This window comes from Rhipicephalus microplus, chromosome X (assembly GCF_043290135.1).
Source record: "Rhipicephalus microplus isolate Deutch F79 chromosome X, USDA_Rmic, whole genome shotgun sequence".
Lineage (NCBI taxonomy): Eukaryota > Metazoa > Arthropoda > Arachnida > Ixodida > Ixodidae > Rhipicephalus > Rhipicephalus microplus.
In genome coordinates this window covers 318,060,948-318,079,674 of record NC_134710.1, presented here as the reverse complement: position 1 = coordinate 318,079,674, position 18,727 = coordinate 318,060,948, and the positions used below count along the sequence as shown (strand labels likewise).

The following is an 18,727-nucleotide window of genomic DNA, read 5'->3' as shown; positions in this document are numbered from 1 at the left end:
AGAGAGGTCTGCACCCCGATCCGATCATTCACTTGCACGGACAGCGATTGGCTGTGGAAAGTGAACACAAATTTTTAGCCATAATTTTAGACATGAAATAACATTCGTACCTCACATGAAAAAGCTCAAAAACAAGTGCCTGAAAGCTATGAATATACTAAAGGTTTTGTCGCGAACATCATGGGGCAGGGATAGAAAATACCTGATAAATCTTTATAAAAGTCTTATACACATGCGCCTAGATTACGGGGCAATAATCTATCAGACAGCGACAACAAGTGCTTTAAAAATGCTTGTCTGGTTTATCATTTGGGCATCCGTCATTCTATGGATGCTTTTCGCGCTAGTCTCGTAGAACGCGTGTACCTAGAGTCCAACGAGTGGTCACTGCAGCTGTAGAGAACTTAAAAGTTCATTGTGTATTACCTCAAGGTGAATGGTGATAAAAAACACTCCTCATGCTCCACAATCAATGACTTATTCAGTTCCACACTATTTGATAACCGTCCTTCAGTTCGACAGCCCTTCTCGCTTCGGGTGAGTAGCCTCGCTGAGGAAACGGGAGTGCCACTTGATCAGTGGCTGATGGCTCCTGGCGCGCTTCTGCCACCGTGGCAATGGCAGCTCATAGAATGCGATATGCCCTTCATGGAAGTTACGAAACACGAACCTGTAGCACACATCTGCATGTACTTCCTGGAGCTTCAACACAAATACAATTGTCCTGACTTTTACAGATGCCTCAAAGTCTTAACAGTTCTCTATCATACGCAGCTGTTGGCCCATCTTTTCCAGAAGCCAGCTTACTAACATTCTGATTAAAGCATTTTTACCGCAGACGCTTATGCAATACTTGCTGCTGTTACACATCAAGCAATCACAACTACCAAAGGCAGTAGTTCACACAGATTCACTAATTGTGGTAAAAACTCCGAAAACTTTAAAAAAACACAAAAACCACCATTCTTGTTTCGCTTTACTCATTATTATGCACAGTCTGTGCACTCAAACAACATGTCATAGTATGCTGGGCGCCAGGGTATCGCGAGATCTAAAGTAATGTGTTGGCCGACCAACTTGGTCCGTCCACAAAAACACTGCCAATACATGTATAGTGTTACGTTTGGCCCGGCGATTCGTCTGGGCAGATGCCATTGTGCGTAAGCCAGTCTTCTGGGGAGCCTCTCAATCCGTTCTGCGCCCAGTCTGCCAGATGCTGTTGAAGATTTCGGCAATTACCCAGACCATGTGGCAAGCAAAGGCGAGTTCCTGACTTTCAACTACGGACCCTTTCGTCGGCCCTTCGAGCAGCAGCGGTGACTGATGGCCTCGGCGACTCATCTGGCGATGGGGAAGCTGTTGTGACTGGCGCCAGAGCTGACAGGGGAGCGGCGCTTTTTTAATCCTCAATTCCGTAGCCGACCGGCGCGCCGCCTATGCCCGCCAGGCATTGTCCCTGCTAACCCGAGGGTGAGACGTCGTGTCGCCACGACGCCGTTAACCGTTCGAGAGAGGACAACAAAGACAGCATCTTCCTTGGTAGAGACCGTGGCGGCCGCCACAAATCGCCCCGCTAATTAAACGAACAAATCCGCGGACCCTTTGATGTATGCTGTCAGAAGCTTGGTACCTCTCGACTAGCGGCGCACACACGACGAGGAACCCCGCTGGAGCCACCTTGCAGTGCAGTGATCACGACTCAATATTAGACACTCACGTGCACTGTGCATGCTCGTCCCCCTCACCTGATGTGTGTGTGTGATTGGTGTTCCACTCAAAGAGGAGGAACCCGACAGGGCTTAAAAGGACGCCGCAGAGTGCTGGACGTCGCTCTGAACCATGTAACGGTTCAATCACCACGCTGGTGGTTTGTTAAACCACTAACCCTTCTTTGCTGTAAATACGTGTAAATAAGGCCGTAAACCTGTTTGTTTTTGTATCCTCTTCTTGTCAGCGTTCGTTTCCTCCACCCGGTTATACCACGCTACCACAAGAGACCGGGTAGACCCCCATTCACAACAACTGGTGGCAGCAGTGGGATGCCATCGGCAAATTCTTCCTTCCGACCCTTTACAATAGACATTGCCACACTTGACCTAAAACCTTTCCTCAAACGACACCTCAGAGCACGTTCGCAAAGCACATGAGATGGCTAAACAGAAAACAAACTACGTGTTATCAAGCGACATCTTGGTAACTGGCCGCCAGTATCGAAGTCACGCCACACAGACTTAAAACTTTCAAGGCTAAGATTAGGACACACACAGTACACATTCGTATTTTTGTCTGGTGGTGATACACCTTTGTGCGAGAAGGGTGGTGATCCACTCACCATTATCCACAATTTATTACAAATCTAGGAATTACAGGCTTTAAGAAAAAAAAGCACTTTAAATCACCCTACTGAGAGCAAATGCCACTTCATCCATCGATGTTCATCGGTAGGGATTTGCTTTTCAAACATCAGTCATTGCTTGTGTTTTTGAAAGATGTCCGTAACTTTATGTATTCTACCCTGCTAATCTGCAGCTCGACTTCTGAAGAGAGGTCGTCGCTATACTAGATACATACAATCAAATCCCGGCTGTGGCGGCTGCATTTCCGATGGAGGCGGAAATGTTGTAGGCCCGTGTACTCAGATTTGGGTACACGTTAAAGAACCCCTGGTGGTCAAAATTTCTGGAGCCCTCCACTACGGCGTCTCTCATAATCATATAATGGTTTTGGGACGTTAAACCCCAGAAATCAATCAACTAGATACATACACTACAAAGCAACTGTCTCGTGGCCTTTAGAAACAAGGACGTTACAGACACATTCGTGCTCCGTCATCTCTCCAAAACTTTATGATTAGAACCGCTAGCCGCTCATTTTCACGCTACACGTCATGTCACTCTCATAGTTTTAATACCTTCATGTTTTACTCGTCTTTAGCGCGAGGATTTTTAGGCCCCTATACAGCCAATAAACATACCCATTGCCGACACCTTTTGGCTGATATACTGCGGCTCCTTGGCTATCATACGGCCTTTACGCCAAGAAACACCATGTATCATCAACGTCATCATCAATTATAAATGCAGTTTTACATAATGAATACCAATAGAGTTTAACCCACATATAGCAACAGTCAAGTGTGACAAAAATTTCATTTTTATAACCGATAATTTCTGTAAACAAGTTTCACACAAAAAATAAGGGGATGGCAGGCTATTGTGAAGAAACTAGACCGTTTTATGAATGGGGTCAAGTACTGCCATATTGGTCTGTTAACCTTTGTGTTTCAGCAAGCAAGCTAAGTGTTATGGTAGATGCATACGCATGAAAACAGTTGGATGCATGCATACGATGTTTCATAGCCTTAACGCATCAATATAGCAAAAACAAGAATACATTGGTTTAACAGCTCAAGATGGTGGCACCCAGATGTCTTACAAAGATGGTCTCTGATATTAAATTTGATATTCCAACAAACATCTATAAAAAGATGACACAGGTACTAATATTTCTAACATGTTTAAAAATTCGGATGTGCAAGTCTGAACTTTTCACTGGAACTGTATGTTTTAACAGACGCCACCACCGAAGCTTCCACATCATAGCAGATTTCAAAAGTCAGCTTTGTTGCGATGTCACAAACTGTACGGTGAAGCATATTGCGAATTCAAAGGGCACGCACTGGAGTACATTTTGGTTGTGGGCAGATGTTCAGCACCTTGAATTTTTCTTTTTCTTTTTTTATTTTCAAAGATTTCATGTTTTATTAACTTTTGGCAGGGACACCCACCAGCCTTAATTCATTATTTAATTGATAATGTGGCATGAGGCATTGCTGTAAGCGAGTAATTTCCTCACAGAAAACATACAGGAAGTTGACTGTGCAGCAACATCTCATTGTTATAAATGATATACTGTTCAAACTGGTGTTTAGGTGGGTTTGACTGTATATATTATATGACACATGCACACATTTACTCACAATCATTTCGAGCTGTCTTACAATACAACACAAGTTATTATGTTGGCCTGAGTAATATTTATGAAGACTTCTAATAATTCAAACAACGCATGAGTTCTCCCGAGTGCAAATTATTGAGAGTCTCCTGTTTGTCCTCAATTTGCAGTCTTGAGTATGGCAGTTTTCGTTTTAGATGTGAAGCAGCTCTTTGACTCCCCTGTGTTTGATTTGATTGATATGTGGGGTTTAACATCCCAAAACCACCATATGATTATGAGAGACGCCATAGTGGAGGGCTTCGAAAATTTCGACGACCTGGGGCTCTTCAACGTGCACCCAAATCTGAGCACACGGGCCTACATTTCCCCCTCCATTGGAAATGCAGTTGCCGCAGCCGGGATTCGATCCCGCGACCTGCGGATCAGCAGCCGAGTACCGTAGCCACTAGACCACGGTGGCGAGGCGACTCGCCTTTGTAACGGTGTCCCTCCGTCTGCACCGCTCCCCTCACTGAAGTTGTTGGAATGGTACCAAGTAACTCGCGCCCTCCTAGCAGTGCGTGGTGACCTCTCTGCTTCGCCTGCTGCGCGCTTGTCACATGTCGTCTCTCTCTCGCTTTACTCTCTCCACCGCTAGCAACGCTTGAGTCCACTCCTCACTTAGGCATCATCTCACCTGCGCCACCTCTTTCCATCTGCCGGCTAAATCAAGCGGCGAGCCGGCGCGTGCGGACGTTGCGCGCGTGCCTCGAAATTCTCGTTGCGTGTACAATGTGGACAGCGCGATCAAACCGACGAGCAAGACGTTGTCACGGCATGCTTTCCGCTAGTGTGTGTGTACCTTTCCCGGTTATTGCCAGCGTTGTAAAAGTTAGCGAAGCCGATCGGGTTCTCGAATGGCGACGTCAACACTGAGGAGGCGCGAGCCAGAGAAGCCGAATGCAAGCGTCGGCAGTGGAAGACCAGCGACACCGAAGAGGTGTGAGTGAAGAACAGCGATCGCATTCGAGAATACCGACTGCGCGCTGGTAAAATTGATAAGCCGAGTGCGTCTTCAACGTGTCCCACCTCCTGTGTCTTTGCGTTTCAAACAAACATTTACTGGAGTAAACAGCACCCACGTCAACACCGTTTCAATCGGGTCAACGCCATGCGAACCGCGGCCGCTTTGTACCCAATCAGGATTTTCTTCGGAGGGATGGTTCATAGTGTTTTGCTTACTTTCATGTTTATTCATGCCCTATTTTGATTAACAGTCAGCTGTCTTCTTATTCTGCAGTTTCCTCCTTTTGTGAGTGCTCGAAAGGGAGCTATAATCTAATTTGTTCAGCAAGCCCAAATTATTTCTGTTTAATGGGAACGAGTGGTTTTCAAATTTTGAGGAGCACATTTTAATGGTAGTCCAAAAAAAAGAAAATAAATGAAATGAAAATTTGGGCTCACCTTTTGTCAGTGAAGTAATTGGAGGCCAAATTAATTGATCAAATAATTATTAAATATCTTGATGTGATAGCAAATAGTCAATAGACAGAATTCAAATTTTTTGACACAAAATGATAATAAATGCTCCACCTTACGGTAGCTTTTAGCGAGAAATAAACACGAGAGATGGAAGCCTAAAGAAAGCACGCTAAAAGCTACCGCAAGAATGAACCAACTCGTGAAACAAGTTGCTCCGCCTTCTCAGTGAAAAAAGAACTGCCTTAGCGTATTTCGGGAACAGCGTGTCTGCTTCTGTAATTTCTTCATGTAACCCGACTTTTGTGTACTAGGTTAGCATAATATGTACAGGAAATGTTAAGCATGAGTTTAGGATGAAGAACAACCCCTTTATTTTTACTAGATAGTTGCTGACTTACAAAATTGATGATTCCAGTTGGTATCACTGGGCCTGAAAGGTTTAAAGTGGTCCTGCAACACAGCAGGACACTGCATTCAAGTGCAGGTGCATGCCCTCAAGCCCAAAATTTCATCAATGGATGGATGTAATGCCCGGTGAATGTGTTTAAAGAAAAATGCTTTCATTGGCAGACAAGCAGCAATGCATAGCTTAGATGCAAATTAATTCTAAATAAATGGCATGTGCTTAGATGTGCCACTTTTTCTATGTTTAAACTTTCCTTTGATTAGGTCTGTGGGCTTATTACTTTAATATTGGTAAAAGTAAAAAATTGTTACCATTTCTATGCAGGTTGGATGAAGTCAAGCAGAATGCCAAAGACATGGCAAAGGAGTTGAGAAAACAGCTGGAGCTGCAGCATGAAAAGCTCAGTGCAGAGTACCAGGTATTGTATTTATTAAGTAATCAATAAATAACTATTACTAATAATTCAAAGTCGCTGGGGCCACGAGAAATCTTTGAATTAAGCTGATTTTTGAATGAACAGAAGATACAAACGATGGAAGGCAAAGAAACTTGCAATTATTTAGAGTAACGAGGGCTCATCATTTGCTGTGCCGGCTAAAAAGCTTGCGGCTCCAAGAATTATGTTTTCCCGCAATACCTAGTCTTATTTTTTGTCTAAAACATGCAGGAATGGCGGGTCTCTCTGCTGCCACAGAAAAAAAAGAGAAAAAAAAAGAGAAAATGCTGCCATGATAAATTGAAACGTGCACCTGTGGAAAACAAGATGTGCTTCGCTATCAATACAGTTGTGACACGCGGCCAGCATGTTGCTTGCTCTTCGCTGCGTCGGCGCATCATGATGTGACCATTAGCCCATTCTTTCTCAAAAAAGAAAGAACTTTATAATGGTTCACTATGGTATAATGGCTCACCACGCCACCATGTTTGTGCTGCAACCTGTGGTCTGCAGTACAAAGCATTTTTCAGGCATCTGCAGTGGCATAACTTCTTAGTTTACTGCTGCTACGATCATTGAGAATATTGGCTCACACCAGGCAGATAAGCCCATGTTTTTTCTTACATTATGACTGTACATGCCAACTTAATGGAAGGGATATTTCTGGCCTGCTGTATTAGCAGAGTTGTCACAGCGTGAGGCTGCTATGGCCCCTCCGAAAGCAGTCATCCAAAAATGCCGCTCTTGTCTTTCTTTTAAAGTCAATGAGAGCAGGATCACACTGTGGGAAACACTTCAGATCATGATGAGCCTACACCAGGGCAACAGAGCTCTTATGTGTGATAGCTCTCTGCAAGAAACTCAGATGTCAAATTCCTTACTATTGCTAACCAAGTTCTGAAACATGTCATAGGCATTATCTATCAAGTTCAAATACCGACCTTGGAGGCTATACTTCTGCTGTTGGAGATCTGATAAACATCATGGCGGTTGTGCATCACATTCTAAGTGCAATCAAGTATCATTTTCAGAATTAAAAAAAAATGTGTTTCGACAACATTAGGGGCTGTGATAGCTATGTGATAAAATGGCAGTATTTTAAATTGGGGGGGGGGGGGAGTGTGCAATGGCTTCATCCAAAAATTCTCGTCCCGATTAGAGAAAAAAAGAAGTGTTGCCATTTAGAGAGTTTAATAGTGAATGAGACTAGTCATTGCAGTAGAATAGTCATTCACAATTTTCTTCCAATCTTCATTAGCACCGTAGTTGTGTCACACATTTGCCTTGCTTATCTTCCAGAAAAAGTTAGAAGAAAAAGACGCCGAATATGGGCAGACTATTGAAAAGTTGAAAAATGAACTTGGAGAAGTGCAGAAGATGAGTGCACAGGCGCCAACAGCACCGCTTCAAGAAATGGCTGCTGCAGGGGGAGACTTCTCGACCCTCGAACGTCAAGCGGGAGAGGTGGGCTGGTGTTGACTGTAAACAAGTTTTTTTTCCTTACGTCATTCTTGATCTCTAGCCACAAAAGATGAGGACAAACATTGGATTGTGTGAACAACTCTTTAGCTCTCATAATCATATGGTGGTTTTGGGACCTTATATCCCACATATCAATCGTCAATCAATTAACAACTCTTTAGTGAAGGTAGACATTGGAAGTGTCAGCACAACTGCCTTTACTATTGTAGAGAATATCCAGTGAAATTGAGAGAAACTCATATTTTCCACCAACATTAATAAACAGAAACCACTCACAATGGGCTTGCTATGTTGCCAGTCCACTTTTGTATACAGTCGAGCCCAGATATAACGGCGCCACTTAAAACGAACTTTGCTTGAAACGAACAATATCTGGTGACCGTGATAATATACATTGGTTCAATGGCACAAAATCACACTTACAACGAATGTCTCCGAGCGCTGCTGATCAGTTACAGCGAACGGAGTCGGTGGTCTGCCGACTTCCCAGGAAACCAATTTCGACCGCCGATCAGGCGTCGGGGAGGTGCCCATACATTGTTATTAATAAGGGCCGTTCCACGCGCTTCCCGCACAGCCGCAATGCACGTGCCGGGACCCCTACCGCATGCAAGTGGGGGACGAATAAGCCAATTGGCGACGCTCTTTCACCCTCCGCAGCGTCGCCAATTGGCTTATTTGTCCCCCGTTTTCGTGTGGTAGGTGTCCCAGCACGTGCATTGCGGCTGTGCGGGAAGGGTGACGAACGGCCCTAAACGCCGACCCTGCCTCCGCGACCCTCTAGTAGCCGCTCTTCCTAACCCATGGAAAGCTGTTTCCTTCCTCCATGCCCTGACTGCTTTTAAAGACGATAGTCTTTCTTGGGGACGTTCGACGCAAACATTTTGGTCTGTTTGTGTGTACATTTGTCTGTTTGTCTACTCTTGACGGCATCGGGCATTTGAAACGGCCGACCTCATTTGCAGCGCCCACCATTGTTGCTTAAGGCTGAGTGTTCAAGCTTGTGTGTTTGTCAATTAAAGAGCAATTATTGTGCATTTCTGGGGCACCATGACAACGCGTTTGTATTCTGCATGTGCGTCTTTTACTAGAAAAGGCATACATAGGTAATTTTAAAGACCATAGCGCTTATCACGCTGCGCTGACCATGCAGCGCCTGCACGGAAAGGCGAGTGTTTCCAACGATTTGCTAAAACGAGACTGTGGTGGCACCTACTCGTCTCCTTACGTTCTACACCTTATCACCTCTGAGAGGGGCGAGCACACCTGTCTCAGAGCCACGCGCTTTGTTTTCGAAGAAAACTGCCAGAAGGCGCTCATGTTTCACGTGTGACGCGGCTTGATGCGCTCGTTCGCCTCCGCTGCACGCTCGAGGCACTTTCGATGACATTTGCAGATTACATGCAGATACGGGGTCAATTTTGTTTACGTGCGAGTTTAACGGACCTTTCAAGCAAGCTACCCAACCTGCCTCCTTTCCGTGTTTTGGTTTCCAAGGTCGCCCTCCCGCCGCATCCTCCCCTCTCTTTATCGCAACTCCTTGCCCTTCTGTCGCAAGTCTGCTCTTCTCTTTTGATCACAACCCCTTCGCCCGTCTCCACCACTCCGTGACGCCTGCTTCCCTGGCTCGAATTAGTTTCGTTTTGTGACTGGAAACGGGCCCACAGCTCTTCCACGTGTTTTGGCATGTGTGTCGCATGTGCGCGTCTTGCTTGTTCTTGGTGTGCGTGTGTGGTCATGACAGCCGACGGGAGGACTTGCATGCTTTTTCTGCCACTCAACAAACATAGAAAGTGTGACCGCTTGGCTTGAGCGTAATCCGCGCGTTAGGTGCCGCGTTGCGGAGCGCTTGCTGATAGCTGTTGACCACCTGGCAGCCAGCTTGCCGCTTCGGGCGTCTTGGTATTCAGCTGTGGAGATGGTGAATATTTCGTGGGCGGCGGTAACTGCTACATGCGCGCGAAACAGTTTTCGCGAGGCGGATTTCGTCCACGTCGGGCTTGATGCCGAGCCTGAAGCTTCCGAACTGCGGCAGCGATTTGTGGCAGTGCGTCGTAGACTCTGACCTGGAAGAGCGGGTGGGACATCTGTTGCGATGATGTAATTACGGTCAATGATGATGCTGTCACTGCGGAACTGTGCACGGATTGGGGCATTGTGAATGAAGTCTGTGGTGAGAGCAATTTGGATAACTCGGATTGCGAGAACGACAAAACTTTTGAGTCTGTGCCTCACGCATCTTATGCCACGGGCCTCGGCGAACGAGCACCCTGCCATTGTTAAATGAACTCGAGACCGCCCTTATCTCTTCTGCTCTTTAAAACACGTGCATCACGGACTTTTTGGGGCACAAAATGTTTGTGTTTTCTCTTGCAACTTTTTTAAATGCTGTGTTTCATTTATTAAGAACTTCGGGGTACAGTGAACGGATTCCGCGTCACGCTCAGGTTCGTTATAAGCGGGCTCGACTGTAGTTGAGGAAGTGATGTTTGTTTAGTCGGTATGCTAGGCTATGCTGAGTGCAGCATATAGTCTGAGGTGTGTTCATACAGTATCAAACCATCGTTTTTCACACATAAACACATAAACTTGGACACATAAAACACATAAACCCTAACTTTCACACATAAAAGAATTGAAGATGTCCTGTTTTGACATATGGAAGTGATCTTATGCGCATGCATAGATTTTTTCCCCCATTGAAGAAAGCGTTACTTCAGGACAGCCAGCTCGTGTATGAAGATGTATAGTAAGCACTTGTCAAATTGCAGCACGTTGTAAAATCATGGCATTGCATGAACTACCAAATTTTGCCAAAAGCTTGATAGTACACTCAAACCTCGTTATCACGAAGTTGAAGGGGAGCAGCAATTATTTTGTTATATCCATTATTTTGTTACATCGATTATAGCAGTTTGTGGCCATGTATGCTAAGATGGGCGCCGCACACCTATAAGCATGCAAAGAAGGAAACCGCCTTGCGGCCGAATGTACCGCTGCGCGACCACGCGTGACATGAAAAATAAACTCAGTCGAATCTCATTAATTTGAACTTTCGGGTAATTCGAACTCACGCTGAGGTCCCGTCAAAGCTATGTGTATTCCAATGGGCAAAAGCACCCTGTAATTCGAACGCGCAAGCACTTGCGACGGTTAACTCAAACATACCGAAAATTCTCTCAGCACCATGCCGAATCCCGCGGCGGCACCTCTTAACGCTGCGTGCGAAGAAAGAAAAGAAGAAAAGGAAAGACTGTGGTGGATTGTTTGCTCTCTCTCAAATGCCAATCTGCGACGCGCCTGTTCCACACTTCTCTTTTTTTTGTCTCTGCACGTAGAGACCCTTCTCCTTTCAAGGCCTCACGCGCAGAGAGAGGAAAAAAAATGCTGTTGCGGAGAGTCCTCCTTTCTTGGTGCAGAGTAAGCAGCCATGGTAGCAGCAGAGACGCACTTGTTGCCGTCGTGAGAGGGAAATCGCTTTGCACCACAGCACCCGCTGAGTGCTTCCTCGATCCTCTCCACTGGCTGTGTGAGGACTGCTCTCTCGGCCGTGAGGGGTGTGGCTGTAAGGTCGGCACGGGAGTTTTGGAAGAACTGCTCCGAACGAGCGTCAAACTCCGCAGAAAACGTTATACTTTACACACTACGGTCGTTTTTTTTCCATAGACTATTTGATTGACTAATTTAGTTTTTTTATATCTGTTTACTGGTTAATTTTAGTTCGTTACAACGAGGTTTAAAATGCATGGTTCTCAATGGAGTTTTCAAGAATAATATCATGTACTTCACTATATCCATAATTTCGTTATATCCCGTAACGTTATGACGAGGTTTGAGTGTCATCATCATCATCAGCCTGATTACGTCCACTGCAGGACAAAGGCCTCTCCCATGTTCCGCCAGTTAACCCGGTCCTGTGCTTGCTGCTGCAAATTTATACCTGCAAATTTCTTAGTCTCATCTGCCCACCTAACCTTTTGTCTCCCTCTAACCCGCTTCCCTTCTCTGGGTTTGAGTGTATCTGTGAAAACTGTTCGCCAGATTTAACAGGCTTTCGAGCACCTCTTTCATAAACGAGTGGTACATCGTCAAAGGTGGCCACACATCAGCAAACCACAAAGTGCATTCATGCCGACTCAAAAAACCTATGATGAGAATGTCATTGAGTGGCGAAAAATTTTGAAGGTGGGCCATACCATCACAGTTTAAGAACTGGCAAACAAGATTTGGGTAGGCATTGGACCAGTATCGTATTTATTCGAATAGAGTCGAGCCCGCTTATAAAGAACCCGAGCCTCGCGTGGCGTCCGTTCACTGTATCCCGAAGTTCGAAGTAAATGAAACACAGCTTTTAAGAGGGACATGGGTCTTAGGGCTCTCTCATTCATTTTTTAACCAAATGTGACAAAAGTTGGCATGCTTACTTAGTTTGTTCTCCCAATTCTCAAAATGTAAAGGTTTTTTCTGTAGCTTCATTAGTTACCGTATAAACACGTGTAAGGGCCGCACATTTTTTTTCAGGAAATGAGGGCCAATTTTCAGGGTGCGGCCCATACACGGAACTTTTTTTGGTAAACTAAAAACAACGTACCACTTAGCGAACGAAGAGCGTTTATTGCAGTATGCCGCGTGTGCACTTATTTGTCGTCACTCGACGAGCCCTCTAAATCGGAGTCCGAGATGGTGTGTTGCAGAGCACCTTCATTCCACAAACAGTCATCTTCGGTGCCATCCAGGCTGTTGGATATCTCAGTGACCTTAAAACTTCGGGACACAATGTCCGTCGACACCGAGCTCCACGCCGACAATACCCAACCGAGAACAGTAGCAAGCGGTGCCCTCTTCAGCCGTCCGGTCGGTGTCTGCTCATGGTTGCCGGTTGCCATCCATTCCGTGTAGAGTCTTCGGAATTCAACTTTGAACGGTCGATTCATGCTCACATCCAGTGGTTGCAACATTCCTTTGAGGCCGCCTGGAATTACGGCCATGTCTGTGCCGACACGGCGCAGCTGCTACTTCACCTTATCGGTAAGGTGGCCGCGGAAACTATCCAACACTAAAAGTGAATGTTTGGCCAACAAAGCTCCTGGTCTGTTCTGCCAAACACTTTTCACCCAGTCAAGCACCATATCATCGTTCATCCATCCCTTCTCTTGGGCTCTAACTATGATTCCCTTGGGGAAAACTTTGTTGGGAATTCTTTTCCTTTTCAAAATAACGTACGGGGGGTAGCTTTTGCCCATCCGCGGTCACACAAAGCATCGTAGTGCAGCCTTGGCGCTCAGCGCCGGTGGTCCGCACGGCGACACTCTTCTTGCCTTTTACTTCGACTGTGTAGTTCTAGGGAGATTCAAACCACACAGGAGTTTGATCATCGTTCGCTATTTGCGACAACAGATAATTGTGCTGATGGCGCAGGCCGATGACATGCTTGTGAAAACTAAGCACCTTTTCGGTATAGTCTTTTAGCAGCCGCTGGCACAGCGCAGTCCTCCGTTGAAAGGAGAGTCTCTTCCTTTTCAGAAACTTTCGCACCCAGCCAGCACTAGCCTTGAAATCCCCGGTCGGTATATTTTTCGCACGTGCTAAGGCTAGTGCCTTCATGTGCAGCATGTCCGTAGTGAGCGCAAAACCATCGTTACGCACCTCAATCACATAGCGGAGCAACTCCTCTTCCAAATCAGGATACTTGCACTGTTTTCCTCAGAAAGCGCGCTTTTTGATGTTGGTATTCTGCAAGGCTTTCTTCTGAGCGCACCAATGTCGAACACACTTCTCGTCAACGTCGAATTTTCTGTTGGCGGCCCGTTTCTCGTGCTCTAGAATAAGCTCGATCACCTTCAACTTATAGCCAGCTGTATAGCTATTTAGCTGCTTGCCCATCGTGCCATAACGTAAACGTCCCGCAGAAAATTAGCTAGAGTCCCAGAGTCATTCAACGGTGCGCAAAACTCGAGCAAATGGCAAGCTGAACAGCACAATAACCGAACAACACACAAATACCAAAGTTGGTGATGCTAATGCTGATATGGATAGCGCGTTTGTATATAAGTGCCAGAAGTTGAAGATATAATCCCGCTTAACCTTCAGTTGGCAGGTGTATGAACACTACTGAAAAAACTTAAAATTTTTAGCCAACTTCATGAACATATTAGCATGAAGAAAACCAACAAATTATTCGAATGACGTAATATATGGTGATGATAATTGCGTTCTCTAACGCCATCTATAGACAACGCCTAGTAGCTCACACACGCGCACGCATTTTGAATACGTATCGGTCAAGGAAAGTGCGGATGCGGCCCTACACGCAACTTTTTTTTAATATGTGCTTCTTAAAAACGGGATGCGGCCCTTACACGCGTGTATACGCGTGTATAATTAAATTACCAAGATAACAATTTCTATTGTTCTTACCACAATAGAAAAATTACCACCTGTCAAAAATTTATAAATGACATAGGGATTGACAGCAGAAAGCATAAGACATACAACATAAGAAGCACTTTTTTGATTGGGTCATTATTTCTTACTTTACAGTACACTAAACTTTTCAGCCCTGAATGGGGCCATTGTGTGGTCACACAAAAGACTAGTTTAAAAAACTTGCATCAAGGGAAATCAAAATCTGCTTCCTATATGGTGTGCTCCAAGCATATAGCTTCATGCTGCAAAAAAAATATTCTGCTTTCTGTAATAGTTTCAGATATACTGTTGTAATTTTCATGCAGGGTGTACAAAATAGCCATTTTGAGAAAATGAAGAAAACTACGAATTCTAACATTTTAAACTGTAAAAATGTATGTAATTATAATTACATAGCCATTGCCATATAAATGAATGCTAGAAAGCCTAAGGAGTGCAACGCTGCAAGCTGATCGAAAATTGAACGAGTACTTCTCGAATTACAGCACAGTAAAATTCATTGCATGTAACCAAATACAGAAATTTTTATAATAAAATAAAAATGAATTCGCCCAATAAAGATAGGCTCCCAGCATTGTTTCTTGTGCACATTTAGCTACATTGTGCAAAAACGATTACAGCTCTAGCTGTCCTAGGTCCACTTTTACCGAACAAGCAAAAGAATGTGGCCAAAATCTGTGCTTTGAGAATACTGCTGTTAAAACTTTATTTCTCCGTTCTGAGGGAAAAATATCATAGCACACATACTTTTAGTCAGTTAATATGCACAGGGAATGTAATAGGGCTGATTGTTTGCACGAGCATGTCGATTCTTCTAGTCCTGTAGCAAGTTGTCGCCGTGTGCTCGTCTGAAATAGATGTCTGAAGGATTTACACCGGGATACTCTGACGGCAACATTGCAGGTTCGTGCCCACTCCGTACTCAAGCAGCAAAAACAAAATGCAGCTGGTGCGAACACATCTGAGACAAGCGATGTAGAATCCGAAAGTGTCCTCGAAAACATGAAGCGACAGATTGATTACCTGGAAAAGCAACTTCAAATGGAACGAGATGCAACAAAGACTGCTCGGGACGACTGCGAGGTCATGGCACAGAAGCATCAGCATGTTCTCTTGGAACAGAAGAAAGAGTGGAGGAACCGGTCAGTTGAAGCCTCCCGTCTTTCTTTTTTGTTTTACTTTGCACATTTCTGGCACGTACAAAGCATGGCTGTGCAAAGGTACCTCGCGATTGTGTCATGATACACGTAGAAGGTAGTGTGATGATAAGCATTTGAGATACTTATACAAGATGCTAACGGTATGAAAATGTTCGTACTGGCATATGCACTGTGAGACATCAATACATTGGTTGATTTTCCATTATTGAGGGTGAGGAGTTGAGTCTCCCTACATAGGGGACACCTAGCTTGTGTGCTATGCAGGATAACATTGGCATGCTCCTTAAAGGTTTAGCTGTCAGCGAACTATGAAAACATGTCGAATCCCTCCTCGACATTTCAGCAAAAAATTTTCAAATGAGGTCAGTTTTTACAACAGAAATAATACTATTGAACAAAATGAAAGTGCAGAATTGGTACAGGAGTGCACATGTTCTTGGTTACTGAAATGGGGGTATCGCCAGATCGGGTTGTTTAATGGAAGGGAGACACTTGCTGAAGGTAAATCATTTGACAGTCTTACATTGGGCTTCCTGTACGTATATGTCACTATTTGTGACATTAGAAAAGTAGAAGCAAAGTAGAGACAAATAACGATGAATAGGATGGAAACTGTGTTTGTACGAAAAGATAATCTGAAAAATCTACCCTACAAAATTCAGTCTTAGATAGTAAAAGTTTATCACACAGTTGAGTCACTTGCATGTCTGCACGTGTCTGCTGCGATAGGTAAGGTGATCAATGCTGGATCTACGACCCTATCAGTTGGCTTGGGTCCAGAACCCGGTTGCCTTGAGCCTAAACAGCCTGCAGCCCATGCATCTTCAACGGCAACCACATTTTCTTTCTCATTACGTGGAACCATATTCAGTTCCACTTTTTTGTTCTCTGCAACCCAATGCACTTCATGCAGCTTTATTTTGAAAAGATCCTTCTAAGCCACATCAGTAAAACACATCACATCGTTGTGTGAACAAGTATGGAACATTTTAGCAAATGGAATGCAGAAATAGCTTGACAGCATTGTTTGCTTAATATAACCTCACTAAGCATCTTTACTGCAACAGAAACCGACTATTCCCATCTTTGTATGGTACCTCTTAATATAGCACTCACGATAATTCAGACTTTTGATTAATTCAGAAAAATTTTTTGTTTTTGGTTGGACCTATGCATTTTAGATTCATTTTAAAGGCATCTAATTCAAACTTCACCATTGCATAAATTTGGTGCATTCACAGTTTTTGCCTGTGCATGCCTTAAAATACCTGCTGCCTTTGTTGGTTCTGGCTGAGCATTTGGATTTCTTATACCACTAACAATCACAAGTAAAGCCATTCATTTGTGAGCCTACAATGGCTTGTTGACTAAGGAGAAAAAAAAATATTACTTAGCCTTGCTCTATCGCGTGCCTTGTGTTGTTGCTTAGTCACTTTTGCCTCAGTATACTGCAGCCGTGCAGAAGTGTGTTCCAAGATGCAGAAGGGGCTACTGCTGTCACGAGATGCAGCATATTTTGCTCCTTAATAAGAAACGCAGCCCGCAGGGGGGTTTGTGTAAGCAGGTGTTAGGTGTTAGCGACACCTCGGACCCGAGCTAACAAGGAGGGGAGGGATTGGACTCCTTCTTACACCTAGCCATGTCCGGGGAAAAGGGGATCCTGGGGGTTAAGCTGATGCCGGCTGATTGAACCTCTAAGGCCCCTCCCTCCGGCAGAGGCAACACACGCCTTTGGCCCCAGCTTCACGTAGACGACACCCCTGGGCGGACCCACCCAGGGAAAATCGGCAGTCGCCTTTTGCTGTCTCTATCTCTCCCTACATCTTCGTCTCTTCTCACTTTTTTTCTGTCCTGTCATCTTCTACCTTCCGCTTACTTCCATTTTTTTCTGGCGGTGAGGTTTAACCTTGTGTGTGTGCCCTCTCTTGGGCACATTATATTTGGCTATAGTGGCTGTTTAGAGGTGGCGTTGGCGTGTATTATCGAATAAGTACTGTTGCGCTCCCATGTTGGGCTCCGTGGTGGGCAGCTGGCAAGGCTGCCAAAAATATTTATGCCTTATGGCCTCCAGTTCATTTCCTCAACAGAATGATCGTCCCCTCACAAAGAGGAGATGCACCAATGAGAGTTTAAACTTTTTTCTGAATCTGATTCCACGTCATCCACGATCTCTCTTTTATTGTGTCAAAAACCCTCACAAGTACACTCGGGCAAGGTTATAAGGCTACTCGTATGGCTAGTGGGGACCAGCTCTTTGGAGTGCAAAGCAAGAACCAGTATGAAAACCTCTCAAAACTTGTCTCGTTTCGAAGCACCCCTGTCTCAATAACACCACATCGATCTCTGAGCAGCTCCCAAGGTCTAGCGTCTGACCAAAACCTTCTTAATTTGACTGGAAACGAGCTCCTTGAGGGCTGAAATGAACATCATGTGCCTTATGTGCAGTGAATCGAACTACGACGTGACACAAATAAATACCCACAAAACACTTGATTGTAACCTTCTCCACAAGCACCCTAACTGAATATCTTGAAACAGGCTACCTAAAGCTAATGGTATGACCATACATCCTGAATCCACGGTGTTGCTTCAAGTCCCATCATTTCGGCAATGGCTCTCACAGCTGCAGTGGCCGTCAAACCTGTGCCAAGTGTAGCTCAAATGACCACGCTTCATACAACTGTGTGAAAACTCCCCACTGCGCAAACTGCAATGGTGGGCATCCAGCGTATTCCCGCGCTTGTCCTGCGTGAAAACACGAAAAGGAAATAATCGCCCTCAAGATCAATGAAAAAATCTCCTTTAGGGAGGCGCGCAAACGTCTCTATATTGCGTAGGGTCTATCGTTTGCGGAAATGGTATGCAAGGGGACAGTACCACCAAAGTCCGCAGAGTTCGCACGTTCGCCACAGAATGGACGAGCGGTAGCGCCATCCACCCCTTCAGAAGCAGCAGCAGGTCTGCTCTGCAGCCAAAAGGCTCGCAGGCCCCTGGATCTGCAGCCACAGCTGTTCTGAGAGAAAGCCCTAAACCTCCCGCTGCCATACGCGTCAACCGTGAGTGGACATCCAGCACTTCGTCCGAAGTGATAGACACAGCAGCAAGTCCATCGGTGTCCCAGGCGCCGAAGGATAGGCACAGCTTGTAAGAGCACGCCAAAAAGTAAAAAACCCTCATCACGGGGCCCAACAAGAGCTCCCGGACTTAAGTCACTAGCTCTTTTCGTACACAGAGCACTAATTTACACCCAATATGAATACACAAATCATGCAGTGGAACGTCGGAGGACTTTTTAGAAACCTCGGTGAGGTCCAACAACTCCTACACAAACATTCATCGAAAGGGCTGTGTGTACAAGAGACCGACCTAAAGTACTACAACACCAATTTTCTACGTCGT

The 18,727-nt window shown here is 45.1% G+C and overlaps 1 protein-coding gene across 11 annotated transcripts in view; it reads left to right on the top strand.

Annotated features, from left to right (window-relative positions):
• Nucleotides 1-18,727, top strand: part of LOC119185246 (uncharacterized) — a 312,525-nt gene that overhangs the window by 164,840 nt on the left and 128,958 nt on the right. For all 11 annotated transcript variants that reach the window (XM_075879550.1, XM_075879553.1, XM_075879554.1 and 8 more), the window contains 3 exons: nucleotides 6,149-6,242; nucleotides 7,560-7,724; nucleotides 15,072-15,310. In XM_075879550.1, the coding sequence (XP_075735665.1) occupies nucleotides 6,149-6,242; nucleotides 7,560-7,724; nucleotides 15,072-15,310 (498 nt within the window). The remainder of the gene's footprint in view (nucleotides 1-6,148; nucleotides 6,243-7,559; nucleotides 7,725-15,071; nucleotides 15,311-18,727) is intronic.